At 38.0% G+C, this 23583-nt stretch overlaps 1 protein-coding gene across 7 annotated transcripts in view; it reads right to left on the reverse strand.

The window, feature by feature from the left end:
• Nucleotides 1-23583, reverse strand: part of heph (polypyrimidine tract-binding protein 1 heph) — a 973663-nt gene that overhangs the window by 18851 nt on the left and 931229 nt on the right. For 6 of the 7 annotated variants that reach the window (XM_067760373.1, XM_067760374.1, XM_067760369.1 and 3 more), the window contains one exon: nt 1523-1739. In XM_067760373.1, the coding sequence (XP_067616474.1) occupies nt 1523-1739 (217 nt within the window). Of the gene's footprint in view, nt 1-1522; nt 1740-23583 lie in introns of those variants that run through there. The other variant, XR_010948829.1, reaches the window with a different exon arrangement.

Consider the following 23583-nt stretch of genomic DNA (forward strand, 5'->3'; position numbering starts at 1 on the left):
AGTTAATACTGTGAAATAAATATGTATTAAATGGTATTTTTATCTGGATTTAAGTTCCCGGCAAAGGCTCTGCCAAATGACGTTGAGCAACACCACCAGCTCCGTAAAGATTGGATTTGAAACCAAACGAGGCTTCAGACAAGGCGAATCACACCATACCTGCCCTGAGAGAAAAGGAGATGGCTCTTGGATGTTTTGCTGATTGGTTAATGATGAGCTGTATGAGCTTTGCGCAGATATGACGAAAGTGTAGCGAATAAGAACCCAAAGGTCGCTGGTCGGGCCATGTTATGTGAATGGACGAAGTCCCTTCGACCAAGAAAGGAAGCCGTTTGGAAGAACAGGAGAGGAAGGTCTGCACTGAGTTGGGGGGAGGCTGGTGGTGTGATTTGTTACGAAAAGGCCAAAATCGCTTAGGCGGTTAAGCGCCAATTCATGATGATAATGATTTTTGCAAATTAGTACCTACATTCGAAATAAAATCAAGTATAGGTGTCTAAGTTCGGGTGTAACCGAACACTATATACTCAGCGTGAGTTTCAATTGTACAGCTTATTTCAGATAAATTACTTTTTCGAATTTTGTTACGAGGAATTTATTTTTTTAAGCGCTAAAAATATTGTGTAATACCTGATCGAAATACGGGCGTGGCACGGCGCATTTAAAAAAAATGTCTTCCAATTACCTCTTACAATAAAACTATGTAAGTGAAACATCATTGATACAAAACTATTCTTTTATAAGATCTTGCTCATATTCTAGTCTACGACCTTCTTAAATCTCTTTTATATACAAGTGGGCGTGGTCTTTAACTGATTTCGTAAATTTTTCTTTGAAGCATTATTTATAGTAAAGGCAACCTCTCTGTCTGTTTTGTTATAATAAGTATAACGGTTTTGATTTAATAATATAAATATTTCTAAAATTGATTTTATCACAAGTGGGCGGTGCCACGCCCATTAAAATTTTTTTTTTCAAAATTATATCAAAGTCTCAATTTCAATCCACACATCAAATTTCAGCAGTCTACGTGTATTATTTACCAAATAATCAGGTTTTTTGTGTTTTCCAAAATTTTAATTGTATGTATAAAAAAGGAGGGGAAAGGAGCAGGAAAAAACGCACGAAACAAAAAAGGGCAATAGTGGGAATGAAAGAAAAAGGGAGAAATGGATAAAGAAAATAATAGAGGGAACAAGAACGAGACAAAGGGCTGGGTAAAGGGATAGAAAGAATAAAAACAAGTGAAACAGTGAGAGTAAGAGAAGAAGTAAAGCCACAAAGAAGAAAAGAGGCAAAAAATATGCAATGACCTAGACGACGGATGGAATAATCTGAGGTCCGTTTAGTTTGAATACCCACAAAATTGACAGAAAATTTCTAAAAATCTTAGTTTAACTTTCTAAGATGAGTCGACTTAAAAGAAGCAAACAAACTTTTCTCTTTATTAAATGTAGGAAATTCCAAATAAAAACATTCAAGAACTTAAAAACACACATATTTAAATTACAAGTTTACTTACGGAATGTTACTTAAATGCAAAGTAGCTGATGGTGGATAAATGTTCTGATAATTTTTGCTGCCTGGTTTCTTGAAACGATGTAATGGATTCTGTGAATAGTCGCGTGTGAGGCCCGCATCTGGTTGGCCTTCCTTCGGCAGTTGGACAGCCTGATGTTTACTAGCCATAACACGTATCGCCTTACCCCACAAGCGCAATTTGTCAAGGTGATTCATAGCTAGAAATAATATGAAAAATAAACAAAAATATTGGTTATAGTTATTTATTGGAATTTGTACATAAATAAAAAAACTAAACTTTAGGCCAACAAATATTAGTGAGATGTTGCGGGAGGACATTATAAACAAGATATACATTTTAGGGTCATGAATATACCCATATGCAAAATACATATATTTATCCTAGTAAACACAACCATACATACGTATACACATTTTTACAAATGCATACGTTTTCGAACGGACGATATTGAATGCTAACGGTTTGTGACATTAAAGCAACTTGGCACGTTTTAAACTTTATTTATTGATAAGAGGTTCAAGTACTATTTATTCTATCAGATGCAAAGTTGTCGTCGTGCCTTGAAGGATGAAGATGGTAGGGAAAAAATATGAATGCTCAGAAAAGGCTTTTAGGTGCGATTTTCATAGAAGAAATAAAAAACGATAAATTTGTATGAATAGTAATACACAAATATTAGTCTTTTTGCAAGGAAGTAGGGAAAACATATACTATGTATGTTTTTAGCCAGGTAGTAAAGTATAAAAAAATAGCAACGACAACAATGTCACCTATAAATGAAACTGTAAATTATGTTCTTTATGCAAAAGTAAATAAGAATTCAATACACTTTTCACAATAGTAAGGATCAACGACGTACATTACGGACAACAAGTCAAACAATGCGAAATATAAATGTGTAATACCAACGAGGTTATTTTTCTTTTACAAGCACTTCACAGAAGAATACATTCAACCAAACGGTGATGCATTCCAGGAAAGTATGAGAAATAAAATATTACTGTGCAACTCGTTGTATGCAACTCGTAGACTGTTGTCGTTAAAGAAACATTGAGGCCAAAAGAAGAAAGAGGTATTATATAAATGTAATTGAGATGAGGGCAACAACCTCAAACGGATAAATACAAATATGATCAATTAATTTTTAAAAAACTAAGATTTTGCTCTCTATTGAATGACAAATATTTTAGATTTATTCAGATTTAGTGCCAAACTTAATATTATAAATTGAGGGATTAGAGTTAAGAAATATAAAGTTCTTTGTGTTAATTTAACACAAGAAATTATGGTTTTACTTAATCTTTTGTTTTCCATCCAACTCTTATTTCAACCTTTAGTTAAATGTTTGTTTGTACTTATTTTTCAGATTGCTCAAATATCTCAGTGGTGTTAAAATTTTATCTATTAATAGGCAACGCCAATTTCTGGGCTAAACATTCATTCATTGTGTGGATCCATTAAGCTTAAACCATAATCTCGAAAATTTTAAATTTACTGGAGTATCCTTACCGGCCGCTGTGATGTAATGGTAGCGTGCTCCGCCTACCACACCAAAGAACCTCCGTCCGATTCCCGTTCAAGCAACATCAAAAATGTAGAAAAAGGTTTTTTAAGCGGGGTCATCGCCAAATGGAGCCAGGAGTAAAGTCTTAGCTAAATACTTTTGTGTGAGTATCCGTTATTTTTGCTAGCTGCTGAGCAATACCTGGCTCGCTAATCCGCAAGTTTTGGTGGTATTTGAAAGATATTTGCTCTTGTATGCCCTGACAGCTACTCTTACTTGGATATATGTATATCTGACTGTATTTGTTATACGGCTAAGTTTTACAGGGAAACGTTACTTACTTACTTAATTGGCGCTTAACCGTCTAAACGGTTATGGCCGTCCAACAAGGCGCGCCAGTCGCTTCGTCGCAGGGAAACGTTATACGTAGTAAATTCATTTCACTTTGTAAAGCATCCGACATAACCTCAAAGTGGAATATGGGACAATAATAGAAATTACAAATGAACCGATAAACCAGAATTTTATGTTAAGTCATGTTATGATACTAATTTCCCTGAATGTCTCAGCAGATTAAAGAACCCAAAGTCATTAGCAGAAGATTACTTACTTTTACTTAATTGGCGCTTAACCGTCTAAACGGTTATGGCCGTCCAACAAGGCGCGCCAGTCGCTCCTTCGCTCCGCCAACCGGCGGCAATTGGTCACACCAAGGGAGTTTAAATCGTTTTCCACCTGGTCCTTCCAAAGGAGTGGGGCCCGCCGTCTACCTCTACTTCCATAGGCGGGTTCCGATAGAAACACTTTCTTGGCCGGAGCATCATCTTTCATTCGCATAACATGGCCTAGCCAGCGCAGCCGTTGCGTTTTAATTCGCTGGACTATGTTGATGTCTGCGTATAGCTCGTACAGCTCACCATTAAATCTTCTTCGGTACTCGCCATCGCCAACGTGTAGAGGTCCATAAATCTTTCGAAGAACTTTTCTCTCGAACCCTCCCAAAGCCGCTTCATCTGCTGTTGTCATGGTCCATGCTTCTGCCCCATATAGCAGGACGGGTACAATAAGTGACTTGTAGAGTATGACTTTCGTTCGCCGAGAGAGGACTTTACTTTTCAATTGCCTACCTAGTCCAAAGTAGCATTTATTGGGAAGATTGATTCTTCGCTGGATTTCAGTGCTGATGTTGTTGCTAGTGTTGATGCTGGTTCCCAAATAAACGTAGTCTTTTACTATTTCGAAATTATGGCTGCCAACAGTAGCGCGGTTGCCAAGGCGCGTATGCGCTGACTCTTTGCTGGATGACAGCAGGTACTTCGTTTTGTCCTCATTCACCATCAAACCCATCTTTACCGCTTCTTTTTCCAGTCTGTAGTAAGCAGAACTAATAGCGCGGGTATTTAGGCCGATGATATCAATGTCATCAGCATATGCCAGTAATTGCACGCTTTTATAGTATATTGTTCCAGTGCGGTTAAGTTCTGCAGCTAGTATAATTTTCTCCAGCATCAAATTAAAGAAATCGCACGATAGGGGGTCACCCTGTCTGAAACCTCGTTTAGTTTCGAACGGCTCGGAGAGGTCCTTCCCAATTCTGACTGAGCTGATGGTGTTGCTCAACGTCATTTTGCACAGCCGTATAAGTTTTGCTGGGAAACCAAATTCAGACATAGCGGCATATAGGCAGCTCCTTTTCGTTCTGTCGAAGGCGGCTTTAAAGTCGACGAAGAGGTGATGTGCGTCGATTCTCTTTTCACGGGTTTTTTCCAAGATTTGGCGCATTGTGAAAATCTGGTCGATGGTAGATTTACCAGGTCTGAAGCCGCAGTGATAAGGTCCAATCAGCCGGTTCACGGTGGGCTTCAATCTTTCGCACAATACACTTGAAAGGACCTTATATGCGATATTAAGAAGGCTGATTCCACGATAGTTGGTGCATTTTGCAGTATCCCCCTTCTTGTGGACTGGGCAAAGAACACTTAGATTCCAACTGACGGGCATGCACTCGTCCGCCCATATTTTGCTAAGAAGCTGCTGCATGCGCCTTATCAACTCCTCGCCGCCGAAATTGAATAGCTCCGCAGGCAATCCATCAGCGCCCACGGCCTTGTTGTTTTTCAATCTGGTTATTGCTATTCTAACTTCGTCATAATAGGGCGGGGGGACATATATTCCATCATCATCGATTGCAGGATCGGGTTCTTCATCTCTGCGCGGTGAATTGCTGCCTGCATTTAGGAGAGCAGAGAAGTATTCCCCCCATAATCTAAGCACTCTCTGTATATCAGTTACAAGGTCGCCGTTTTCATTCCTACAGGAGTTTTCCCCGGTCTTAAAACCTCCCGTCTGTCGCCGTATTTTTTGGTAGAATTTTCGGGTGGCTAGCAGCTCAAGCTCCTCGCACTCACGCCTTTCTGCTTCTGCTTTTTTCTTCCTAAAGAGGCGTCTCGCTTCCCTTTTCAACTCGCGATAGCGTTCACACACTCCTCTTGTCGCGCTCGCTTTTAACGTAGCCCTGTAGGCAGCGTCTTTTCTTTCGGTTGCAACGCGGCATTCTTCATCGTACCAGTTGTTTTTTCGTGGCCGCCGGTAACCATTTTTTTCCTCGGCGGCAGTACGAAGTGCTTTGGAGATATGCTCCCACTGCTCCTGTATTCCTTCAGGATGAGTTATGCTCTCAGAGAGCAGGTGTGAGAGTCGAGTTGCGAAATCATTGGCAGTCTGTTGTGATTGAAGCTTTTCGACGTCTAGCTTTCCTTGTGTTTTTTCTTCCTTGGTTTTAGCAGCGTTGAGGCGGGTGCGTATTTTGACGAAATAATGGTCCGAGTCGATGTTAGGTCCTCGGATCGTGCGCACATCTAAAACACTGGAGGCATGCCGTCCGTCTATCACAACGTGATCGATCTGATTGCGAGTATTTCGATCAGGAGACAGCCATGTAGCTTGATGTATCTTTTTATGCATGCACCTCGTGCTGGATATGACCATGTTTCGAGCACCGGCAAATTCAATCAGCCTCATTCCGTTAGGAGAAGTTTCATTGTGTAGGCTGAACTTTCCGACTGTAGGGCCAAAAACACCTTCTTTGTTAAAGTCGCCAAGCACGACTTTTATATCATGACGGGGGCAGCGCTCGCATGTGCGTTCTAATTGTTCATAAAAAGTGTCTTTCACCTCATCGTCTTTCTCCTCTGTCGGCACATGGGCGCAGATGAATGATATATTACAAAATTTTGCTTTTATTCGGATAGCGGCGATACGCTCGTCCACAGGCGTGAACGCCAGCACTTGGCGACAAAGTCTCTCTCCCACCACGAATCCGGCGCTGAAACTGCGCTTATTCGTATGGCCACTCCAAAAGATGTCACAATTTTTGATCTTCTTTCTTCCTTGCTTCGTCCAACGCATTTCTTGGATGGCGGTGATGTCAGATTTTGCTTTGACGAGGACATCAACCAGCTGGGCATCTGCACCAATCCCATTCAGGGAGCGGACGTTCCAGGTGCATGCCCTCAATTCATTGTCCTTCAAACGTTTGCCATGGTCGTCATCAACAGAGAGTGTATTTATCCGAGGCTTGTTGTTATATTTCACTGGAGTATGGTTTTACGTGGCGCGTTCCAAGCCCAGCGCACAACCCGCTCAGCGGGGGTGAAAATATTACTTGGCACGTTTATATAGCGAGCCGCTTGCTCCAAGACAGACGCCCGCTTGCAGCCGCACCTAGAGGTGTACAGGCGCTGCCGATGAGATCTCCCCCGGCTAGCCCTTAAACCGATTATGTCAGAGTGGCCTAGCCAGGTTGTCGCCTTCTCACATTAGCTCACCGCTAAACGGATGTTTAGCGGCTACCCAGAGGATACTTGGCCGCAAGCGACCGGCAGTAGTGAGCTGCTTGAATCGCATGCAAAAGAATCGCTCTGGCCATTCCCAGGTGAATGGTGGTCAGAAGCTTTCCCCACTTTCGTGGACTTCTACACACGGCCCCACCCTCCTTAGCAGAAGATTGGTCCCGATAAAACACCATCGAACGTTTGAGCTGGGCAACACAGTTGTTGTTTTGTTGTGTTGTGGCGATAAAGACTCGCGAAGGATTAGGGGAGTGTTATGTTATCGATTTTGGTGATCGTTTGCGGGATATTGATCCAGTACGTGCGGTAACAAGCAGCATCAAGGTACTATCCCGACCATCTCGGGAACGATTCTATTTGACCAAATTGCGGGATCGATATTGACTTTATACTTTTAGTGTGCCAAGCAATATTGAATTTCCCTAGAGAATTTTCATATATGCAATTTTTTTTCGGGGAAAAAGCGACCCGGCCTGGTGATCATGACTGCATATGTCAATGAAGCACGAACAGTTGGTGACGTTTTATATTGCCATGAAAATCTAGACAATCGGAAAAATCTGCCTTCATTTGTTGGCACATATACCGCGCAACGTTTTTTTATTTTGAAATCTCGTTCCTTCGAGTTTATAGTTCAAAATCGCAATGCCGCCAGAAGTTACTAATTTTTGTATCAACAATATGTATGGCTAGTTCAAGGTCAGAGATTAAGAGTTCAACACTAATCGTAAGAAGTAATAACGTAACGTACCAAACTGCATTTATAAAAAAATGGGTAGTAATTTGATTCTTGTAAGTATTCTACCATCTCATAATAATCGAAATAAATTCGAGTAATATACATTTTTTTGTGCAAATTCAATTTGTAAATACCATTTACAAAAGCTTCTCGAAGATAATCAAAAATACCATCGTAACAATAAAATTTTGCGACCATTGTTTCACCTTTGCTGTCATTGCTTTTGCAAAACGTATTGAAATTATTCATCGAAAGAAAGTTGATATAAAATAAAACAAGTAAGGAAGGCTAAGTTCGGGTGTAACCGAACATTACATACTCAGTTGAGAGCTATGGAGACAAAATAAGGAAAATCACCATGTAGGAAAATGAACCTAGGGTAACCCTGGAATGTGGTTGTATGACATGTGTATCAAATGGAAGGTATTAAAGAGTATTTTAAGAGAGAGTAGGCCATAGTTCTATGGATGGACGCCATTTAGGGATATCGCCATAAAGGCGGACCTGGGCTGACTCTAGAATTTGTTTGTACGATATGGGTATCAAACGAAAGTTGTTACTGAGCATTTTAGGAGGGAGTGGGCATTAGGTCTATAGGTGGACGCCTTTTCGAGATATCGCCATTAGGGTGGGCCAGGGGTGACTCTAGAATGTTTGTACGATATGGGTATCAAACGAAAGTTGTTACTGAGCATTTTAGGAGGGAGTGGGCATTAGGTCTATAGGTGGACGCCTTTTCGAGATATCGCCATTAAGGTAGGCCAGGGGCGACTCTAGAATGTTTGTACGATATGGGCATCAAACGAAAGGTGTTACTGAGCATTTTAAGAGGGAGTGGGCATTAGGTCCATAGGTGGACGCCTTTTTGAGATATCGCCCTTAGGGTGGGCCAGGGGTGACTCTAGAATGTTTGTACGATATGGGTAAATAACGAAAGGTGTTACTGAGCATTTTAAGAGGGAGTGGGCATTAGGTGTATAGGTGGACGCCTTTTCGACATATCGCCATTAGGGTGGGCCAGGGGCGACTCTAGAATGTGCTTTTACGATATGGATATCAAATTAAAGGTATTAATGAGGGTTTTAAAAGCGAGTGGCCCTTAGATGTATATGTGAAGGCGTTTTCGCGATATCAAAATGTAGACCAGGTGATCCAGAAAATCATCTGTCGGGTACTGCTAATTTATTTATATATGCAATACCACTAACAGTATTCCTGCCAAGATTCCAAACGCTGTTGATTTCGCCTTGTAGAACTTTTTCATTTTCTTCTTCTTAATATGGTAGGTGTCACACACATGTTATAAAGTTTTTTCCAAAGTTATATTTTGCGTCAAAAAACCAATCCAATTACCATGTTTCATCTCTTTTTTCGTATTTGGTATAGAATTATGGCATTTTTTTCATTTTTCGTAATTTTCGATATCGATAAAGTGGGCGAGGTGATGGTCGGATTTCGGCCATTTTTTACACCAAGATAAAGTGAGTTCAGATAAGTACGTGGACTAAGTTTAGTAAAGATATATCGGTTTTTGCTCAAGTTATTGTGTTAACGGCCGAGCGGAAGGCCAGACGGTGGACTGTGTAAAAAAACTGGGCGTGGCTTCTACCGATTTCGCCCATTTTCACAGAAAACAGTTACCGTCATAGAATCTATGCCCCCACCAAATATAAGGAGGATTGGTAAATTTTTGTTCGACTTATGGCATTAAAAGTATTCTAGACAAACTTAATGAAAATGGGCGGAGCCACGCCCATTTTGAAATTTTCTTTTATTTTTGTATTTTGTTGCATCATATCATTACTGGAGTTGAATTTTGACTTAATTTACTTATATACAGTAAAGATATTAAATTTTTTGTTAAAATTTGAATTAAAAAAAATTTTTTTTAAAAAGTGGGCGTTTTCTTCATCCAATTTTGCTAATTTTTATTTAGCACATATATAGTAATAGTAGTAACGTTCCTGCCAAATTTCATCATGATATCTTCAACGACTGCCAAATTACAGCTTGCAAAACTTTTAAATTACCTTCTTGTAAAAGTGGGCGGTGCCACGCCCATTGTCCAAAATCTTACTAATTTTCTATTCTGCGTCATAACGTCAACCCATCTACCAAGTTTCACCGCTTTATCCGCCTTTGGCAATGAATTATCGCATTTTTTCGGTTTTTCGAAATTTTCGATATCGAAAAAATGGAAGTGGTTATAGTCCGATATCGTTCATTTTAAATAGCGATCTGAGATGAGTACCCAGGAATCTACATACCAAATTTCATCAAGATACCTCAAAATTTACTCAAGTTATCGTGTTAACGGACGGACGGACGGACGGACATGGCTCAATCAAATTTTTTTTCGATACTGATGATTTTGATATATGGAAGTCTATATCTATCTCGATTCCTTTATACCTGTACAAGCAACCGTTATCCAATCAAAGTTAATATACTCTGTGAGCTCTGCTCAACTGAGTATAAAAAGGCGTATGTTGTTGAATGAGAATAAACATAACACATTCGCGAGCAAATTAATTTGTGAATATAGTACAAGCACAAAAGTACAACTTAATATATTTGTAAGTATGTGTACAAATGTGTAGAACGAACATGGATAGTGAGCGTATAAAAATTTACTTTACCGCTCGATTGCATTTATTTATCGCACTTACATACAAATTGAAGACACGAGTATGTGCAAACTTCATCCAGCTGACACGAACTTCCCTAGAGACATCAAAAGGTAGGTAGGACCTTCTATTAAGCGCTATATGTGCATATGTGTATGTGAAAAGGAATCGAGTAAGGTAACAATAACAATAACAGCAAATGGCAATGCCATCTTTCAGACCGTGTTGGAGGCGGACATCGTGGATAGCTGTGACTATCAGAATATTAACGGATCCCATATAGACTACTAATGTGGCGCAAGGGCAGTAAAATCATTTCACATAAAATGAAGGTATAAATAAACCTACTTAAATATATACAGCATGTATGTGTGTACATATGTATATAAACCGAAGTACCGACTGATGGTGTTGGTCTGACTTTTATACACTTATAAAATATTTACGAATCCTTTTCTCACTTCGCTCAATATCTGCCCAATTTGTGCACCAATGTAAAAGCATATGTGTTGCATAGTAGCAAAGGACGTGCAGCCATATATCCATACCACTAATAGGTTTATATCCTTATGTAGGAGCATAAACCGAAATATATACTGGTTTCCATCTAATGGGGGTTTCAAGCAACAACTGGTCGTTCTGAAAGAAACATTAAACAAATATGGACCATGTTGTCTTCTAGTGACTGCGTATATACATATGTATGTATGTTACGGTGGTGCACATAATTACACATGCAATTAGAGAACAATTGGACCCTGGGTTCGAGACAAAAACAACAAACAAACAAAATATGTTCGTTTTTCAAAATTTTTAGAAACAACGTTCGTTTATACAGAAAGTGCATATTGAATAAAATTACACTTTCTTGTCTGTAGGCTTCCGCCTTCTTTGTACATGATTTGAATCTGAGAGTACCGTTAGCGAAATTTTCCGGAAAAAATACCTAGAATAATTTAGCCCTCTAGCTGCCATTTAGACGCTATTTTGTTGTTGACCAAATTTCTCATAAAATTTTGGTATATACATAGTTTATGAATATCCAGGTTTTGTATATCGATTCAGTATGATTTTGCACTTTTTCTAAAATCACTTAGGTAAAATATTGCAAATTAGAATGATCATAGCAAGAAAGGAAAAGCAATTTCGCAATTTTACTATATGGGTCCGGGTCTTTCATACTAAGTTGAAGTTATTGCCCTCCAAAAATTGCTATTGGCCTGTGCAAAAAGAATATTCTTGTCACACCGAGATAAAAACGTTAAAGTGGGCAATAGTGTTTAACAATTTTTCTGCTGGGTATTAACGAGTATGTATTTGCTTGCATACGAAATTACATGGCATTACACGTTAAATTGCAAATTGAGTATCAAATAGTATTTCACATGAATAAAATATGTAAATATTGTATCCTTCTCTTTCGGCTGCTTGTTAAATTTTGCTCGTAATATTAACGAAGTGTGCAAGGAAGCAGCATGAGACTATTTTTACTGGACAATCGCTTTTAGCTGGACACATTTGGTGATATATCTACATACATACATGTACATAATACATACATAGTTAAATAAGCTTGTAAGCAAATATTTCATAAATAATTAATTCAACTTTCAGGTGTTGGGGAGATGGAATATTCTTGTGGACTCACAAAGGCAAATGTAAGTAAAATGACTTACTTATTCATGGTGATAGCGCATCAGTATTTTCGCGCAAATATTAATCATAGATTGATATATGAATACAAGTAAGTATGTATTTAGAGTATAAAATTAATCTCATTGAATTCTTCTGTTAACAACAATGCAAGCACGATTATGTGCCTACATTAAGAATATGCTTACATTAAGATCATGTACGATTGTGTGCTTGTTTTAAGGTTTAAGCATGCACTGAAAGAAATGGTGATAGTAAAATCAACAAATCTGTTCTGCTGTTCTTGACTTAAACGGAGATTCGGTGAAATGGATCGAATTACGGTTAATTCAAACGAGTTCTTTGTCAAGCGAACAAATTAGTTTAGTCATTTCAACAGAACAGAAATTGTCGCTCTTATTATTATTAGTTGAACAAAGTGGTTGTGACAGTAAGACGGAGTCTTTTATAGCACATCGTCCGTTTTATAAATACAATATAATTACCACAAAACTAAATTCGAGTTTAAAATTAACAATAAAACGATTTTCTTATAATTCAGATTAATGTTAAAACTAAATTTAATGGTAAACCTTAAATACCACACTTAAGACTAAAGAGTAGAGCCATTTATATGGCAGGAAAAAAAAAACAGAGATAGGAAGTGAAAGAGATGTAATCATGCAGTTATGTTGAAATCACAATATTCACGCTGAGCTGAAGTAATCATGGATCACCTTATTGTAATTGCTCCTACTCAAAGCACCCTTGAGCAAATCAGGTATAGAGTTCCAAAGCCTTACAGCATTTACAAAAAATAGCCTCGATGAGGCCAGATATTAATGTTTGGGGATTATTAGATTGCGGTGCCTACAAGACTTTGGGAATTTAAGCTTTTCGTAAAGATATTGAGGGGTTTTGAACTCGATGAGCTTGAACATATAAATACAGTTTCGCGCCTCAATGTACTCAAAAATACTGCATCCTAGTATTTCGCGCTTAAATAGAGAGATGTGATCATATTTCCTTAGGCCGTAGATATAACGCGTGATATTGTTGAACGCAACATCAATTTTGTGGTACGAGGCAGAATCAGACTGACTATAAACTAGCTCTGAGTACGTTATGTGTGGGACTATAAGCTGAACAGCTAGCTTTTTTCTTGTCTCTAAGGGAGTAAACGAGGCAGACATTCTCAATCTGCGCAAAACCGGATAAACACTACTCACAACTTTATTAACGTGGTCAACAATTTAGAATTTATCACAAAACCTAAATTCCTAATTTTGTCAGTAAACGGAAGAACACTATTTCAAACTAACAATTTAGGAATATCTTCAACGTGCACAACACTGTTACTAATGGGCAACACATATGACTTTTGAGCATTTAAACAGAGACAGTTTTCAAACGCCCATTTCGAAATTGCAGACAAATCATTATTAATTTTAAAACACAAATCCTCGACGAGACCAACACTGCTAGACAAATATAATTGAATGTCATCGGCATAAGCATGGACATTTACGTACTGGCAAACAGAGAACACATCATTGACAAAAAGACTAAACAGGAGAGGGCCTAGTACAGAGCCTTGTGGTACACCCGAGGAAACAGTACATGGTTTTGATGCAGAGCCTTTGCATAACACTCTCTGGGTCCTTCTCGCCAAATAACTAGCCATAAGCTTTAAAGAACTGTCAGACAACCCAAAATAGGACTCAAACTTTTTGCATAGGAGACTATGGCTGACTGAGTCAAATGCCTTGGAGAAATCAAGGAGATACAAGAGAGTAAGGTCACTATTATCAAATTTTATTCTTATATCAAGTATTTTTATTATTGCAGTAGAGCAACTATGCTTGGATCTAAACCCTGATTGGAATGGGCTTAAAAGATGGTGATCTAGGACATATTTTGAAATTTGAGCAGCCATCAATGACTCACACACTTTTGCAAAAGCAGATAAGATGCTAATAGGCCTATAATTACTAAGCTCGACTGCATTATATATTTTGGCGACGGGAATAATCAACGCCTTTTTCCATTCCTTTGGAAAACATGACGTTGTGAAGCAGTGGTTAATTATATGTGTGAGAGTTCCTAAAACATATGGCAGCAATAGTTTCACGAACTTGAAACATATTCCATCTTCACCAATTGCATTGGACTTAATGGCCATAAGTGATTTTAGAACCTCTTCCTCCGACACTGCCCTAAACTCAAAGTTATTCTCCGGCGAAAGGTTTCTGGTTATATGGTAAGGTACAGGATTGACCCGGCGGTTGCCTGAGCTAACAAAATAGTCATTAAGGGTATCCGGATCAACCTGACACTCAGATTGCTGCTTACCATGTATATTTAGATTTTTCAAATTGCGCCATAAGTCTTTTGAAGGTAGTGACGGGTTTAGCTTATAATCGCAGTACATCTGTTTCGCTTTTCTGGTAATATCAGTGGCTTTATTCCGGGCGGTTTTATACTACGACCAGGCAAACTCGGTTTTGCTCCTCTTCCACTTGGAGTAAAGCTTGTTACGATTTTTAATTGCATATTTCACTTTGCCGTTATACCAAGGAACAGAGTTAGTTTTAACACTCACTTTTTTTAGAGAGACGTGTGTATCATAAAGTTTACCAAGAGTTTTATTCAAAAAGTTCAGCTTCGCATCCACCGTAGCAATACTCCAACGCGCGGTCCAGTCGACATTAGACAAATCCCAAAACAACGAGCGTACATTTATAGACTTAAAATCACGATATACAGTAGTAAGAGTATCAACAGGGCAATTAAAGGTAACATCCAGTGTACAAAAAACTAAGTCATGGTCCGAAATAAAGCTAATTTGGTCAAACTTAAGAACATGGTCCGGGCTTGATGTGATAAAGAGATCTAACAAGCTCGGAGTCGTATTTTGCGAATATCTTGTTGGCAAATGTGTGTTTACGATGGTGAGACCTGCAGCTGAGACATGATCGAAAAATTTATTGGTATATGAGTCATCAACAAGAATATTAACATTAAAGTCACCACATATAACGTAACGCTCATAATCAATCAAAAACGGGGATAACTCGGCAAATAACGAGTCTAACAGAAAACACTTATGGGGGTTGGATACACATGATAATAATACTTTATTCGAGTTATCTGAGATTTCAGCAATAATAAACTCCGTACCCTTGTTTTTTGATTCCACTAAGGTTCTAACTTTAAGGGAAGTCTTGCAATAGATGGCAACGCCTCCTCCCTTTTTAGATGTTCGATCAACACGCGTAAGTCTATGGTTAGGGATATTGTAGTAGAAATCGGATATGTCATTAGAAAACCAGGTTTCTGAAACACAAACAACGTCCACATTCGACTCAGCAAAAACATCCCTAACATAATCCAGTTTCTCTCTACTTAAGCTACGAGCGTTGAAACGCACAATGTTAAATCCATTAGACTGCTTGCATAAAATGTTAATTACTATCTTGTGATATTCGTTTATGCTGAAGGCAGATTTCCTACAGGGGTTTGAGTCCATCAGTCGGAGAAGGAACAAATACAAGCGGTGCTAAATACATAAAAGCAACAGCACAGAAACAAATGCAGGAGATCATAACAAATAAAATTATGCATGGGAAGAGTAAAGACTAAGAAGAAACAATAATAGTAAACATTTGAATAATGTAGATTGCAGCACAGAATCAAAGAGATAGAAAAAAGTATATTTAAGAGAGTAAGATGGGAAATGAAAAGTTAAAAAACATATCTTAAATAATCCAAAACGTTTATTCGCAATTTATACAATGTATGTTATTATTTACGCACTCATGTCCCAATGACAGAATTCACCTCAGCTATGCTGCTTACCACTTTCGCCTCTTCACCTGCTTTATGCCGAACAAAAACTTTGCCACGAATTGAGAACGCCGACGATAACTTTTTCTGCCGCCTAAGCACAGAGGCATGTGCCATCACCGCTCGCATTTTTTTTTGGTAAGCTTTAATGCAAAAACACTGATCCATAACCTGGCAAATCAACATCAGAGAGCGCAAGCGATCTCTTTTTTGACTTGCAGAACACAGCGATAGATTTCAGAAGTTGATTTCGGTCAGGTGCAGAAAACAATTTCACAACGATGGGTGAATTGTGTGTTTTTGATGTTTATTACCCACTTCCTTTCGCAGTCGAAACACATCTCGTAGTGATGGTGCTTTGTGCTCAGCCACACAACAAATTTTCGAGAAAAGCTCAGGTAAACACTCATTAGCAGTTTGTGGAATACCAGTAATAATTAAATCGGATGCAACAGCACTACTCTCAAGAGCATTGAGCTGGGCCTGAGCTTCGATAAGTTCATTACGCAGCATCAGAACATCAGAGCACGCGTTCTCAACTGCAGTCACTCTCCTCTCAATTGCCGTGAAAGGCATTTTCAGGTTAGCCGTTTCAGCAGCTAACTCACCGAGTTTTTGCATAATGCGCTCTTCAGTCTTCCCCATTACAGCTGTCAACTCTTTAACTATGGAGTCTCTCAGCTCTTCAAATTCCTTTTTAAGCACATTCGATGATGGTGTGAGGGGGGTTTTAGGGGGATATGACTGTCCTCTTGCTGGATTTTTCCGCGACATTGCTGTTGGTTTCATAAATTATTTTTTGTATTATTCAAGTTTATTCGACAATTGGCTGGAACAGGTAAACTGGTACAAACAAATTAACACCACAAACAGTTCGCAGCACACGCGCACACCTACAACACAAACGATGTGGACAATAGTCGAGGTATTTCTGAGGAAATATACAATTATATGAGAGTGCTTAAAAAACACGCCCTACTCAGTCAACTATAAATTAAATATATTATAAAATATTAAATCTGGTGAAAGTGTGTTTAATAAAACAACATAATAAAGTGTATAATGTTTAATGTGTGCCAGCATATTTGATGTGCGCCCAATTGAAGTTCGGTTAGTACCACCGTGGTGTGATGGTAGCGTGCTCCGCTTACCACACCGAATGCCTTGGGTTCGCACCCCGGGCAAAGCACCATCAAAATTTTAGAAATAAGGTTTTTCAATTAGAAGACAATTATTCTAAGCGGAGTCGCCCCTCGGCAGTGTGTGGCAAGCACTCGGAGTGTATTTCTGCCCCGAAAGGCTCTCAGTGAAAACTCATCTGCCTGGCAGATGTTGTTCGGGGAGTCGGCATAAAACAAGTAGGTCCCGTCCCGCCAATTTGTAGTAAAAATTAAAAAGGAGCACGAAGCAAATTGGAAGAGAAGCTTGGCCTTAGATCACTTCGGAGGTTATCGCGCCTTAATTATTTTTTTTTGTCGCAACACCTTTTTTTGTTCATTTGACTGCTAAAACGGTCAATTACGAATAAACAATTTGTGCGCAGTTGATTCAACATCATGTTGTGATGGATAAAAATTTACAGAAATTTCGGTTGAATTGACCCGTATTTCGGTTGATTTTACTAGTCTTTTTCTTTCAGTGTTTGAAGACATGTTGAGGCGAGTACTTTAAACTAAATTTATCAGTTCACTTGATTTCTGTGTGGAGTTTAACACTGCTATGTTGTTGTTGTCGTTGTTGTTGTTGTATTAACCAAGGCTTTGGGGAGTGTTATCGATGTTGATGGTCCTTTGCCGGATATAGTTCCGGTACGTTCCGGAAACAAAGCACCATTAAGGGCTAGCCCGAGCATCTCGGGAACGCTTAATATGACCAAATTAAAGCTTCTAGGCTAGTTCTATGAGGATATTGGGGTCGCGAGAGCATTACCTTCTAAATATATGTATGATACATTCATATTTGTAGCAGGATTCCCCTCGCGTAGGTAATGTTGACAACTGTGTTACGGAAGCTTTGAAGCTATAAATAAAGCTTTTTATTGCGCTTATCAACTTGAATCCTTTTAACATTGCTATAATGTTAAGTATTGGTTTTGCTGTTGCATTAACATTGATTTGGTTCATCTAATATGTGCCACAAGTGATGAATTGGCATCGTAGTTGATGTATATTGGCACGACTTTTGGCAAGAATTTAGGCAAACTTTCTATTGAAAAAAATTACAAGAGAAAAAATTCTAGAGATTGCCTGCGAGTTATTATTGAAAATAAGATAGCATTTCATTCGCGTACATATGAAAAGGGATTACGATCATGAAAATATGATGATGGGAAGTTGTTAGGGGATTTAGCAAGAAATATATGACGAGCCTAAACCTGATTTGTAACAAGCAGGAAACTGACTTCCAACATCTTTTGCGTTAACAACTTTATAAATACTTTTTCAATGGCATTATACCTGAACCATTATCTTTTTTGGAAGATAACAAAATTGATCAATACGTATATTAGACTGTGTCGATTTATTAACCGATATCGCGCCATCGATTTTTCGATAGGATTTGGGCTCAGGAAAATAAAGTTCCACTATGCATACCCAAAAAAATTATTTTCGAGCCTGCGAAAAAAATGGCGAAAGGGTCAATTTTTCGACCAAAACATTCCACAAAGCCCAAAAAATATTTTTTTTCAAAAAACTGTTATCGGCAACGTTTTTACAAAAGTTTTTTGGAAAAAACATATTTTTTGAGTTTTGGGGAGTGTTTTGGTGGAAAAATTGGCCCTTTCGCCATTTTTTTTCGCAGGCTCGAAGATAATTTTTTTGGGTATGCGTAAAACAACTTTTTCGATATCGAAAATTTCGACAAACCGAAAACCACCTTGGTAGGTGGGTTGACATTATGACGCAGAATAGAAAATTAGCAAAAATTTTGGACAATGGGCGTGGCACCACCCATTTTAAAAGAAGGTAATTTAAAAGTTTTGCAAGGCGTAATTTGGCAACTGAGTATGTAATGTTCGGTTAAACCCGAACTCAGCTTTCCTTACTTATTCTTGATCAGTTTGAATCGCTCTCCCCTACCCTCACTAGATACCCGCATGACTCTGTTTTAATTAGTAGACTGGTATATGTTCTTTGCGGTCTATACAATAATATTTACATTTTAATCTCCAAGGCATACTAGATATTTATATAAAAAATATTCCCTAATTCATTTTTATACAATGCACATGAGTATGCATGTATGAATGTATGTACATAAAATATTAGTATGCTTATAAATAAATAGTTGCACTTTTTTTACTTTACCCATTTGACGTAAAAACTTTTTTGCTTTGGCATTATGAAATACTGGCTGGCTTTAAAGTTACTTTTTTAACTAATAAAATATTCCATTTTACATTTTTTTTAATATAAATTTGATGTTTCGCTAAGGCACAGCTGTTGCTGGACGCCCAAAAGTCATTGAATTCTTTATATTCTAATTATGTCACTCACACAAAGTTAATTGTGAGAATAGTTCGTTACTGTGAATATATGTGAGTAAAAACGTAGGCACGCTTCACTTACATATAAAAAAAAAAATGAAAAAAAGTTCAAAAAGGTCAAAAAGGGCAAAGTGTGATAAAAGTGCAGCCAGTCAAACTTTTTCACTTCAATTTGTAAGTTTAATCTCTCAGCTGGGCGTCGTTGCAATATTTCACTTTGCAACATTTTTGCTAAATTCCTTTGTGGAATACAATTACTATATAATCTAGCAAGCAGGGAGGACGCATAAGCACACCAGACAGGCAAGCAACCAAACTTCACATAAAATTATATATATAAGTTTATATGGCAGAATGCAATAATGTATTAACTTGTGTGTTTAACTCCATAAGTGAGACGCACTTCACTCCAAAAATATATTCATAAATACTTGAGTGCCCTAAGTTGTGGTGGCACAAACTATGCAAAAAGTTTTCTCACTGTTCATTTATGCAACATTAATCATGACAAAATTTTGCTTTTCATGTGGCTGGGATTTAGTACGATGAATAAACAGTCATACATACACATATATATGAATATGTGAATAAATATTCATAATTACAGACGTTAGAAATTCGAAAATTGTGGATATTCACACAAAACTTTTTTATTGGACGTTTAAGCTGTGAATGAAGCTTTAATAACACATTTTAAAGGAAATTTCAAAAATTAACTTTTTCCCTTGACAAATGCGTACAAATATAATTGAAAACATAATAATAATTACAATTACTTTGCGCAAAGCATTATAAACTTATTAACATTAATTATTGTTATATTTATAATTCAATTCTCTTTTCCTCCTCTTAGCACGCTTCAATTGCACGTAATGTACACTCAATACAAATTGTAAAATACTCGCAATCCCAATAGGAAATTCTAATGCAAATATAAGTAAGTAAAAAAGGACGTCCCTTGCAGATATAAAATATTGAACTTTATGCTGCTCTTCCGGCAGGCGATCGGTCTTATCTTATTATTATTAAATTTCGTTAAAGTCACTTTCTTCGTAAGCCAACCCAAATTGAACCTAAATTATTAGTTTTTCTGATTAAATTACTTATGTTATGAACATTTCCTTTCATTCAATGACCAATGAGTGCGCATATAATTCTTAAGTAATTTGAGAAATATTTGTAAGGTATGGCTTAGTTTTATAAACCCAAAATCACGGTTTTTCCAGCGGAATGAGGTAGCTAATTTCTCAAAGCCACAAGAGTTCACTTGAAATATGATTCGCCTTCAAAGTACCGAAACTTAGATTTCTATGAGAAAATTGGAACCGGCCACTTTTAAAAGAAGGTAATTTAGAAATTTTGCAAGCTGTAATTTGGCAACTGAGTATGTAATGTTCAGTTGCACCCGAACTTAGCTTTTCTTACTTGTTACCATTGACAATGAAATTCGAAACACCAGAAAACCCGACTAGATTTTTCACTCCATTGGGCATTCAATAAAACGAAAATGAGATAATTAAGAATTTTTATTGAGAAGATTGAGTTCAATAAGGGCTTTAATGTAGAAAACTTGACTTATATTTCACCGAGCCTCTCTGTGAAGTTGGCTAATTTTAGGGAGCACGTTCTTGCAGTGGACATGGCAGTGTTAACTACAGCGCTATTTGCAAAGGGAGCATTATGTTAATTACTGTTAAACTTACAATTGCCTATCATGTGATCATGAAATTTTTCAGTTTTCGAGCATTAGCATAGGTTCCAAACTCTGCAGCTAGGCGTCCAACTTTGTTAGTCATCTGCATTTATAACGTTATTATATTCACTCTTGCCTGCTATACATATATATTTGTAATAACCTCTGTCAAAAAAGATTTAACCAGCAACAATGCTCTGCTCAGGTGAAAATGTGATACAACATGGAAACTGAAACAGGATATAAACGGTTTCTCCATCACGATCATATGATACACATATATTGGATTAACGCAAGGTTTGTTCGACACTCCTGCATTGGAATATCGAACGTTACAAATAATTTCTTTCTTCCCTTAATCCTCTAATTTTGTCGTTTGCAACACTTTTCGCGTCAACCATTCATTAGCTTGACTTTGTTTCACATTTCTTCTGTGTGCCTACTATTCGCCTATCTGTCAGAGTGTTTTTTCTACCGCTGTCATCTTCAGCCTGTCATTTGTATGCAATCCGCAGTATAGAATGTGTGGCACGCGCCATGCGACATTTACCATTTTGGATATAGATATGAACGTGTTGTCATGACAGCCGTTAAATACACCATTTGCGCCATTAAATATGCAACATTATTTGCTCAATTTCACTGACACTGCACTGAGCTTCTGTAGTCGAAGCTGAAGCGTTGCTACTGCTCTGTTGTTGACAATTGAGTTTGGTGTGCTTTTACACGACCACATCGTAGTGTGGCTATGGATGTATAGATGGCCCAGTAGGGAATTCATACACGGCGGTGTTGGAAGAACAGCAATTTTAATTATGTGTATTAAATAATTTTGTAATTCTGATCACATTTAAATTTGGAAAGCAGTGGAGTGTGGAATTGAATATCTTTAAAAATAGATTTTTGCAAATTTAAGCATACCATTAAGGAAAATGGCTTAAAATATCAGTAGTACATATATACATACATATAAGTTTGGAATATTCGCAGTCGTAATTTGAATCCGCAAATGGTGTCGCTTGTCAATAATAATTAGTCAGAGATGGTGAGGAAGTTCATGAAAAGCTCATTTGCTTGGTACCGTCCACCTAAGACAACCACTGTTAACGCGTCTATCTTGACCTTGACGCATTCCATCCTGCCCTAGAATGGTATGGCTTTGTCTATGAGGAAAATGCGCCGTGCATAACCGTCGGCGTTTGTGGCGAAGTTTGTTCTTTAGTTAGACGCTGTACTGTAAGTGCTTGCGATTGCTATTTCTTTCAGGTAATTTCGATAAAGCCTATTATGTATGGCGTATTGGTGATCCGCGAAGTGAGGCCATGATCGGTCGGTTGACCACATTAGATCCATAATTCCCATTCTGATTATGCAAATGTTCAACGTAAGTTTTTTCCGCACTTTAGACCAAAAGTTTGATAAGATGTCTGAGCGGTAAGGCAGATCTCTTTCGCTCGACAGGATTTCGACTACGTGTTTATGGGTGTTAAAGTGCTGCCATACCTTCGCAGTGTCTGATGGTGTTTATAAATTTTCCCGGTACGCCGGTAGCCCCGTATCTCCCTGGGATATCAGTTAAGATTTCATCACCTTACTCACGTCAATCCATTTTGTATAGCAAAGTGGTGTGAATCTCTTTCCACTCCACTGGAACCTGTCAGCATTGGACCCTTTGGGTTGGCGATACATAACTTGAACTTTGCTGGCTTTTAAAACGATATTCAGACGGTTAATGTACCACTAAGCATTTTAAAGTTATCCAGAACTTAGGCAGTTGAGCTTGCTGACAGTTTTCGAGTATTATAAGAATTACCCCACGTATGTCTACGACAATATCGACCGCTGATTGAAATGTCATCCTATTTCAGTTGCCGTTTCGAAAACGCCCTATCTCACAAAACTTTTGAAAAACGGCTTATTTCAGAATTTTTTTCGAAATCGTCTTATCTCCGAATTTTTTAAAAAACACCCTATCTGAGCTCAAATCAATACCTTTTGACATTGACTGGTGCGTTTATGAAAAAAAAAATGCTGAAATTGGGCATTATTCAAAATTTTTCTGAGATAGGGCATTTTTGAATTGGCAGCCGAGATAAGGTAATATTCCACTCAGCAGTCGATATGCGGTCAACCAATTTGTTTCGCGCTTATTTCTACATGAAACTCAGGACACTCAACGAATTATATTTCTAAATGCCACGCTCTCACACCATCACAAAATTAACGAAGCAATCAACTTACTACATCCAATCCAAATTCAGTAGCATAGCTGCCCTAAGAAATCCTATTCCACTATTAATTGCGAGCTGGTATTTAACGGAGATTTCCTTATCTTGCTACAACGCTTAATATTCATAGACATTTAAAATTTAATACAAAAAGTCGTAATTAGTATTTTCATAATCTAAATAAATACGCCCGCAATCGCCACAAACTGGAAAAGCATGTAAGCACTAGCACACCCCCACACATACAGACACAATGCGTTTGCACCACCAAAGTAAACATTAAGAAAGTGTAATGAGTAGTGGCCTCAAAGTCCTGCAAACAACAATAAAGCCACCCAGCAAGCCAGCAACCCTAACTAGCCAAGAGGTGGATTGAACAATCTTTACCGTTAGCTAAAACATCACATCGACCGGTCTGTGGCGCCGAAATTCT

This window comes from Eurosta solidaginis, chromosome 1 (assembly GCF_040869045.1).
Source record: "Eurosta solidaginis isolate ZX-2024a chromosome 1, ASM4086904v1, whole genome shotgun sequence".
In the NCBI taxonomy this organism is placed as follows: Eukaryota; Metazoa; Arthropoda; class Insecta; order Diptera; family Tephritidae; genus Eurosta; species Eurosta solidaginis.